We start from the raw sequence: 9990 nt of genomic DNA, 5'->3' as shown, positions 1-9990 counted from the left end.
CACAGCAACCTCAAAATCAAACCATATTTGGAGCACAAGGCAGGCTGTTTACAGATGTTACCATAAAAGACATTTGAAATTATAATCAGTCCTGTTTTACAGAAGAGCTGTAAAGGGGCCAGACCAGAGGCCCCTTTTCCTGTATTCATTAAGATTGCTGCTTCCAGGCAAGTTAAAAGATTAGTTTATCTTCCCTGGCTCAGGCCTACCTAGGACTGGAAAGAGTCACACTTCACTGAAATCACTTAAACAAAGGGTCTCTGCACCAAGTCCCAATTAGGACCTAGAAGAAAAGTCAGGATGGCAGCCACTCCCTACTAAAGAATTCCAAGCATTCCCCTGGTCCTCCCTCTGGAGGGTGCAAAGCCAGGGTAGTGGCCTGGTCCAAGCTAGAATTCACTGGGAATAATTAGTAACAGCCCAAATCTGGAAGTTCAGGGAAACTGGTTTTCCCCCAATCCATTGTAAAATTAAGTGCTAGGGTTGTTTTTTGTTTGTTTGTTTGTTTGTTTTTTTTGAATTTTTTCAGATTTACTGAGGTATAATTGACACATAAAATTGTTAAATATTTTAAATGCATGCTATGGTTATTTGACACAAGCATACAGTGTGTAAGGATCCCCTAGTTAACACATCCATCACCTCACATGTGTGTGTGTGTGTGTGAACATTTAAGAGGGCATTTCCTTGTTTCCCAGTTCTTACAAGTCCGAACTGGTTGGTTCACAGTAAATCTCTAACCCTGAAAAGGTGCTCTATGACCCATCTATGCTTTCCAAGTGATGGTATCTTCACTCCAAGGAACCTTGTGCCTAATGAGATGAGCTGCCAAATTCAGGGAACCAGTGTGCATTCTGAAAAACCCAGCATAGGTTTCTTTGACTCGGTTTCCAGAAAAATTTAAGGACGCAGAGTCAGTGCAAGTGCCAGGAGCAGGTCACCTGATATCCACGTCTTCCCTTCCTTTAATGTCTCCTTGATTGGAGGCGGCCAAAAGGGACTTTAGAGGTTCGCCTAAACCTTTAGAACAGATTCTTCACCAACGTTCCAGGTATCAGTCCCATCTTCCACTTAGCTCTCCATTCCCCAGACACACACCTCTCTTGAGGTCATCCTCAGCGTGCGGCCGGTAGCGGGAAGGAAGCGTGAGCTAAAGCAACAGGTTCCGCCCACAGCCTGAACTTGGAAGGGGCGCGGGCAAGGCGACTGGAGCAGGGCGGTGGAGGGAGAGGAAGTGGCCGAGGAAGGTGGAAGGGAAATGATGGTGCATGACCACCCAGCACACGTCACTTCGGGCTCCCACAAGGGCTAGTGTCTGTGCGCGTGTGGGGGGAGGGAGGTCCTTCACCGGATCACTCGGGGACTTCCGCGTGGGTTAGCATGCGCCGCGACCGCGCTTTGGGGGTACGGGGAAGCTAAGACAGAATAACGAGCCCTGAAAAGAGGGCTTGAAACGCGCCCAGAAAATCTTTGTGTGTCTGTGGGTTAACACCCGCCACCCTCCCCAGGGTGCCGCCCCTGTTAATTGGCCAGGTCTGCATCCCTAACGCCCCGAGCCCCTTTCCCTCGGCCTTTTCCCGACCTCTCTGAACCCAAGCCCTGAGACTGCAGCCGCGAAAACCGGGAGAACGGACTGCGCCGCGCCCGGCAGCCTCTGGGCATGCTCGGTGGCGGGACCGGCTCCGCCGCCGGGAGGGCGCGTCCTCCCTCCCCCAGGGCGGCGGTGGCGGCGGCGGCGGCGGCGGCGGCGCCTGCAGCTACCGCCGCCGCGCCCGGCCCCGCACACCTTTGGGGGTGGCGAGAGCCACCCTCTCCTGCGAAAGCGGAGAGCGCCCCACCACCCCGAGCCTTCCGGCGGGCCGAGGAGGGGCCGGTCAGGGAGGCGCGGAGGCGGGAGTGAGACCTCCGAGCTGCCTGCGGTTCCTTAGAAAGTAAAGCTCAGCTGGCGAACCGAGCCGGCTCCCAGCCGCCGGCGGGGGCGGGGCGAGGCGGGGCCGAGTGGGGGGTGGTCTCGGCGCCCGGAACGAGGTGCGAATTCAGTAGCCGCCCACCCTCTTCTCGGTCCCGCCCCCAGGGAATTATAATTCTCTGGGAAAGTGTCTGGTTCTCGGAGAATCCTTGGGGCGGGGTGCAGGGGTGCTCCCGGCGCAAAATGGTTACAACAAAGTCCATGCGCGCCCCGGGGACCCTCTTATGGAAAGTGTGAGCGCTGGTGGCTGGGCACCCCCTTTGCTAATCTGAGGGTTAGTTACTGGGAGGAAGTATGGTTGGGGGGGGGGGGGGGGCGGTGGGCGAAGGGAAGCCTCAAGCTCGTGCCGGCTCCGTCCCCAGGCCTTCTTCGGGAGTGCACCTCCGACCAGGCAGGCTCGGGGCACTGGGCCGGGGTGCTCGCGGCGGGTGGCGGGGGGCCGGAGCAGGCTCGGCCCGGCAGCTCACTCTCTGCCTCCTCCCCTCTAGGATTATCGAGAGGATGGGATGGATCTAGGCAGTGACGCCGGCGGCAGCAGCAGCAGCAGCAGCCGCACCAGTTCGCAGTCCAACTCCACCAAAGTGACCCCTTGCTCCGAGTGCAAATCCTCGTCGTCGCCGGGAGGCAGTCTGGACTTGGTGTCTGCCCTGGAGGACTATGAGGAGCCCTTCCCGGTCTACCAGAAGAAGGTGATTGATGAGTGGGCGCCGGAGGAGGACGGGGAGGAGGAGGAGGAGGAGGACGAGCGCGACGAGCGGGGGTACCGGGATGACCGCTGTCCGGCCCGGGAGCCGGGGGACGTGAGCGCCAGGACCCGCAGCGGCGGCGGCGGGGGCAAGGGCGCCACCACTGCCATGCCGCCCCCCGTGCCCAACGGCAACCTCCACCCGCACGACCCCCAGGACCTCAGGCACAATGGCAACGTGGTGGTGTTGGCCGGCCGGCCCAGCGGTTCTCGGGGCCCCCGCCGGGCGGTCCAGAAGCCCCAGCCCGCGCGGGGCCGACGCGGCGGCCGGGGTCCGGCAACTGGGGTCCTCTGCCTTCAGCCCACGGACGGCGGGACGTGTGTCCCGGAGGAGCCCCCGGTGCCCCCTATGGACTGGGAGGCACTGGAGAAGCATCTGGCTGGACTGCAGTTCCGGGAGCAGGAGGTGCGGAACCAGGGCCAAACGAGGACCAACTCCACCTCCGTAAGTTGGCCGGGGGTGCGTGCTCACGCGCGCACACACGCGTACACACCGCGCGCACAGCCCGCACGCGTCCTCCTGGCTCTCCCACCCGCCTGCGGCCCCATTCATCCTTCCGCGAGGGTGGGGGCCGGGCTTGAGAGCCTGCCTTCTGCTACCCTGGGGTACGGTTGCTCAGTCTGTGAGCTGTCTGGGTTTGCAGGATGGGCGGAGAGGAGGGAGGGGCAGCCAGAGGGCAGCGGAAAGTCGAGTTAGTGGAACCGGCGACTCATTTTAATGGAATTACTTATGGAGACGAGATTGTGAGTCACTTGCCTGAAAATAAATCCGGGGAAATTTTGGCACCGAAGCCAGTGCCCTGCGGGTGATATTTCAAGTGGTAATAGTTGTGGCTTTGTCGACCGTGGTGGGTCTCCCTTCGTTACCACTAACGTTTCGCCCATGTATAGTCTGTCCCTGTGCACACGCTCACATTCGCCTGCCCACACCTCCGGTATGGCAGCAGGGTTTGTTCCGTCTCGCGTTTAAGCAGATGCTCCTGAATTTGAATGGGTGACCGCCCTGCCCTGAGACTCTGTTCCTTTCTGAAACCCGACCTGTTGTTGACTTGGGGAATGGAGGGCATTGACCTGCTAGGGTGAGAGAGTGGTTGTTGCCTCTGTCGCCTCAGCCTCTCTGGTGAAGCCCTCCTTGTTTTGAGAAGGAGCCACTTGCAGTTCCTTACCGGAGGCCACACTGCCTCAATTCAGGAAATCCAGAGAGGGAGGGGTGCTGAAGTGGAACAGAGAGAGGGAGAGAAGGAGGGCTGCATCTATAATAAGAAGCTCTGGCAGGTTTGCACTTGTCTCAACATCTTTTTTGCCCCTGAGAGGAGAGCAAATCAATGACTTAAAAGCGTCATGAATGTAGCTCCGCTATTTATCACTGTTTTGAGATAAAGCAACAGTTGTAATTTGAAATCGTTAATGATGTCCCTAAATGGGGCTGAAGGGCACACGGTTTCAATAAGCCGCTTTCTGTGTGTGGCAGCTGTGTGGCAGTGTGGGAGAATGCTGGCTTGCAGGTGTAATTTTTCTGCTCCAGGGCCCTGGGGCTACTGGAAATTGGGTGCATGCACTTCTGACTTCAGGGGTGAGGACACTAACCACGTTTCACAGAGAAATTGGCATGGTTTCTATCAGAGAGAGCCCTTGGCTGACAGAGCCCACTGGTTAGTGTCCCTTGAGAAACTACCTATTAAATTAACACACTCATTTTAATCCCAGCTGTTTACCATGGCCACTAGCAGACGTGGAATCTTTCCATTACAGCCAATTCTATGTATTATACCTTGCAATAGAAAACATCCTTTTCCCACTTAGTGTCTGAGAAAAATACCTGATTAAGCTCCTTGGACTTAAACAATGACTTGAAGATAAACACATCTCATTTACTATTGCATGATATTAATACATTCCAGGAGAATATAATAATTTGTGTACGTGTAAAGTTAGGATTTGACAATGACAACGAACCCCATTATTTGATATTTTTTGTTTAATAACTATTAAACAAAATGTTATTGAGCACCTGTGTACTATGTGCTAAATGCAAGGTCTGATTCTCTGTGCTACAGTTACACATCTGTCCATGTGAGACTTGAATTATGGTGAGGGGAGGTAGGGTACAGACTGACTCCCCTCTAAGAACTTAAAATTTAATAAATTACTTAACACCATCCCTTCCCCCAACACACACACACACACACACACACACACACACACAGCCTATTACTATGAAGACTTTGTGAATCTTTCCTTCTTGGGCAATCTTTGAAACCAAAGGTGTCTCCTCACCTGTTGAACAATTTGCATTATTTGAGTTCTCTTCCCTCCACCCCAGCCCCCCTGAAAATGTCCCTTCTGGGCATTTCCTCCACAAGTTATGCAGAAAAACCTGAAACCCATTTCTTTAAAGCAAGTATGTGCACAGAAAAAAGGGGGAGGGGAGAGCCTTTGAGGTTGTTTAATCAATTTTACCATTTTTTGGTTTGTTAATAACAAAATTACTAGCCAGTGTCGGTTTAGAATAGTGTTTTTCATACTGTAAGTTACCCATGAAATCACCTTAACATTTAAAAAAAAGATATGAAATAAAACAATAAGCTTGGTTTTAAAAACTTTTGCTTTGGTTTTATGTAAACACTGGGTCATGATGTAAAATTTATTTCTTACTATGGGTCATTGTCATAAAATTCAAAAAACACTGATTTAAATGCTGTTTACTCCTGCCTGGAATAAGTGGAAGAATTTATAACTATGAGGACAGAAACTTGAAAATAACAAAGGAGTCATGTAGAGGAGAAAGCCTATCTGGAATAAGTTGTTCAAATCAAACATTTTGCTCCTCTTTAAAAAAATTTTTTAAGTTTATTTATTTATTTGAGAGAGGAGGGAGAGAGAATCTCAAGCAGGTCCCACACCCCCAGCACACTGCCCGATGTGGGGCTTGAACTAACGAACCATGAGATCATGACTTGAGCCAAAACCAAGAGTCAGACACTTAACCGACCGAGCCACCCAGGTGCCCCTTTTTGTTCCTCTTTAAAAAGCTCTGTATAAATACATGTAAATGGAATTAATACAGACTACTTGGAGGAAGGATATAAAATGAAAAAGAGGGGTAGGTTCTCCTTTACCTATGAAGAGGACCAAATGAGCTCTTCCCACCTGAGGGCTTTGCCCGTGGGGTTGCCTCTCCTTGGAATCAAGTGGCTTATTCTTTCCCATCATTCCAGACTACTCAGCCCTCACATCCCTGACCACCCTCCCTCCCCCGCCCCCCAAAGTAAAGTAAGGCACTCTACCCAGGCACTCCTTGTGTTTTCTTAGTGCTTATCACTACCTGACATCTTGTTGGGTTCCCTTTCATTTTTGGTCTCTTGAGAATCAAGTTGTAGTGTAGAGGTCTTGCCTCTCTTTTAATCATTGTAGCCTCGTGCTTGTGATACTGCCCAGGATGCAGTAGGTTCTCAAATACTGAATGAATGAAGGAATGAATGAATGAATGAATGGTTTATTAGACCCACACACCCAGACCTAAACCAACCCCCTCATTTTACAGTTTCAAAAATTGACGGGGCGCCTGGGTGGCGCAGTCGGTTGGGCGTCCGACTTCAGCCAGGTCACGATCTCGCACTCCGTGAGTTCGAGCCCCGCGTCAGGCTCTGGGCTGATGGCTCAGAGCCTGGAGCCTGTTTCCGATTCTGTGTCTCCCTCTCTCTGCCCCTCCCCCGTTCATGCTCTGTCTCTCTCTGTCCCAAAAATAAATAAATGTTGAAAAAAAAAAAAAAATTAAAAAAAAAAAAAAAAATTGAGGCCCATTGAAGTAAGTGATTTGCCTAAGGGCCCATAAGTAATCTATGAAAGGTTTTCTTCTATCAGACTACGTTTTTTCTCATTTTAATGCTAAAATCAATTTGAAGTAAAAGGGAAGGAAAGAGGCTTCTACCTCCATAGGTTTCTTAAATGACAAGTCCCCTCTTATGCTTCCCTAGTAAGTATTAAGGACAGAAATAAATTAGGAAATAACCAACATACCATTATTTATGAGTCTCTTCTCACAAACATGGTTTAGTTTTGATTTGTTTTGATGGAATAATGGCTGCAGCAAAACACTCAAAAGGAAGAACTAAGATCTCAAAAATGTGTTGACCATCAGCCTTCCCTAATCTACTGAAAATTTAGAGGCAAATTTAAAAACTCACAACATTTAAACCCTAAGGCTGACCTTTCCTTCCTGTAGGATTTAAGCAGTTTATCTCTAGCTTGGTGTCAGCCAAAGAGCATGGGCTTGGATGGTGCCAAGAACTGTCTTTGGGGTCAGAGCTCTGAGGTGCCAAAGGGAGTCACCCCAAGGAAACGCTTTGGTGACCTTACCTCCTGCTATCCTGCTGGACCAACTTGCATTGCCTCAGGTGGCCCAGCCTCTTCCTTGATGGCCCAACCCCCAACCTTGATGTTGGAGCCTTGAGGGCACCAGGGTTTCTTTACTCCATTGTCTTATCCCCAGTAGCTCCCATGGGGAGGGGAGCTGTTCAACCCAACTACCAGAACTACCCCCAGAAGTGCCTCATCCAGTTGGCCAGGCCCTGCTCATCTGGCTTCTACCTGTTTCTCACAGTCCTGCCTTGGGCTTCCATCACCTCAGGTGTGTGGCCCCCATCTAGGGCCACACACAGTAAAGAAGTAAAGAAAGATACTGGGGATTGGTGCTTTTGATGTCAGATTTAGAACCAGCTGTGGCAAGTTTAAGGGAGTCCTGCCCCCTTATATTAGTGTTCACCCTAAATTCTCATTTCCCTGCCTACTATGACTGGTGAACTGGCTTGGGCAATCAATCCTAGGGAAACCTGGTTTCCCTCTTTTCAGTGCAGACCCAAGCAGTCAGCTTTCTCTTTCCTCCTGCTTCTCCTGGATCTTTCTTTGTAGCCCTGTCACTCTTCTTGGGGTGGGGGTGCCCATTGCCTCAATGTACTCCTCTTCCTAAACGGAGTATAATTATACCTCTTTTTCTCAATGGTCTTTCTGTGAGGTTTTCTCTCCTCAGGGTCTGAGGTCCTCCAAGTTTAGCCTATTCTGCCTAGAAACTTATCCTCTTGTCCCATTTTTTTGATTCTTAAAAAAAAAAAAAAAAACTGTTGAGGTAGAATTGACATACAACCAACTGCACATATTTGAAATGTATAATCTGATGGGTTCATGTGACATGTGTCCACCTGTGAAACTATCACCAAAATCAAGATAATGAACATATCTCTTACCCCAAAAAGTATCCTCCTGCACCTTTGTAATACTCCCATCCTGTCCTTTGGCAACCACTGGTCTTATTTCTAGCACTGCAGGTTAGTTTGCATTTTCTAAGATGAATGTAAGTAGAATCATATAATATGTACTCAGTTTTTGTCTGCCTTCTTTCACTCAGCATGTAATATTTTATGATTCATCCATATTATTATATATATCAAGAGCTCACTACTTTCTGTTGCTAGGTAGTGTTTCATTTTATGGATATACCCTATTTCCCTGTTGATGGACATTTGAGTTGTTTCTAGTTTCCTTGTTGTTGTTGTTGTTGTTGTTGAATTTTGAGAGAACCTGTGCGTGAATGGGGGAGGAAAGGAGGAAGAGAAAAAAAATCTTAAGCAAGCTTCACACTCAGCACAGAGCCCAACTCAGCACTTAATCTCATGACTCTGGGATCATGACCTGAGCAGAAGAGTAGACCACTCAACTGACAAAACCACCCAGGCTTCCCGTTTCTAGTTTCTGTCTATTACTAATGAAAGTGCAGTGAACATTCATTCATAGGAACATATTCTTTCATTTCTGTTGGGTAAATACCTAGGAGTAGAATGATTGGATCATACAGTAAGCAACTTTAGAAGTTGCCTGTTTTCCAAAGAAGCTGCTTCTGTCACCATGATTATTTATGCACTCACTATAACCTTGGCTTCCTCTCCCACTGGTTGCTCTGTTCCATCTATGTCCTTGGGGACTTGCAAAACCTCTCTCTTCAGGTGACTGGGGGGATTGCTTCCCTCTCTTTTACAACAATGAGAGAGTAGGAGGATCACATCTTACACCCAACCAGAATCATTACACCTATTGTTCCAAAACCCATTTTTAAATTAAAGAGTTCTAGTTGTAGACCCAACATGTTTTAATTATGGTTTTATTATTTTTAGTGCCTGTGACAGGTACATTTTCTCATTTAATGAGAAGATAAGAATAATTTTAATCGACATGTTAATTGAAAGCAAATTCTCCTGATGAAGTTTTTTCCAAAGTACTTGAAAATAATGTCTTTTTATTTGTACCATTAACTAGTAGCAAACTTTAAATTACATACGTTTCTTCCAGAATGGTAGTAATTACAGGTTGTTTTCAATGTATTATTCTGTAAGAATTATAGCTCAGGTACTCCATCTCTATCAATGACACCACTGAAAGAGCTTGAATGGCTGAGTGGTTTGTTTCTGTAGTTACTTGGGCTATGTTTAGATTATGTGAATTGCCATTTTTATGGACTGAATCAAGAGGTCTTTATTACTCCTACAAAATATTGTAAAGTTTGTAAGTTTGTAAAGTTTGTAAGTGATTTGGCAGTGCAGGGCATAGCAGTGAAAATATTATGTGTGGTATGCAGCTATCTCTTATTCCTTGTTAGTTACAGAGCAGTACGTAGCATTGGTAAGTCTTTTTGATTTTTTAATCATAACCAGAAATTACCAGGGCTGATCGTATTCTATGCTTCAACCTTTTACCTTGAGATGTTTAGTGCCATCATTGCCTGTTTTTCTAATTTATGTTGATATTTGTTTAAGAGCTGTAAAAGCTGCTCTATCCATTAGCATGTATTCAAGATTTTAAAGAAATATATGGTTGGATATAAAAAAAAACACAGGTTGCAGGGGCACCAGCGTGGCTCAGTCGGTTGTGTCTGACTCTTGATTTTGGCTCAGGTCATGATCTCATGGTTTATGGATTCGAGCCCTGCAGCGGGCTCTGTGCTGAGCTTGGAGCCTACTTGGGATTCTTTCTCTCTCGCCCTCTTTCTCTCAGCCCCTCGTGCGTGTATGCTCTCTCTGACTCTTTCAAAATAAATAAACTTAAAAAAAAATTAGGTTGCAGGTAAACTACAAATTCTGGGGCTGTGTGGGTACTTAAACTACCATCACATGGTTCATCCTGTAATGGAACAGCGTTTGAAAGTGTTGTAGGTGGACTAAAGGAAACCTTTGCCTACCAACTAGTTTGCATGTAGTGGTGCATTAAAACACCCTAAGGAAAATTT

At 48.1% G+C, this 9990-nt stretch overlaps 1 protein-coding gene across 2 annotated transcripts in view; it reads left to right on the top strand.

Moving 5' to 3' along the window:
* The first annotated feature begins 1854 nt into the window (after nt 1-1854).
* The window catches only part of SCHIP1 (schwannomin interacting protein 1), a 122654-nt gene continuing 114518 nt past the window's right edge, over nt 1855-9990 (top strand). Inside the window, exons 1-2 of one of the 2 annotated variants that reach the window (XM_049628633.1) lie at nt 1855-1931; nt 2458-3159. In XM_049628633.1, coding sequence (XP_049484590.1) covers nt 2476-3159 — 684 coding nt within the window. In that variant the 5' untranslated portion in view covers nt 1855-1931; nt 2458-2475. Of the gene's footprint in view, nt 1932-2096; nt 2244-2457; nt 3160-9990 lie in introns of those variants that run through there. The other variant, XM_049628634.1, reaches the window with a different exon arrangement.

The sequence above is a fragment of the Panthera uncia genome, chromosome C2 (assembly GCF_023721935.1).
Source record: "Panthera uncia isolate 11264 chromosome C2, Puncia_PCG_1.0, whole genome shotgun sequence".
In the NCBI taxonomy this organism is placed as follows: domain Eukaryota; kingdom Metazoa; phylum Chordata; class Mammalia; order Carnivora; family Felidae; genus Panthera; species Panthera uncia.
The sequence above is the reverse complement of the archived record's forward strand: the minus strand, read 5'-3'. Positions and strand labels throughout refer to the sequence as shown.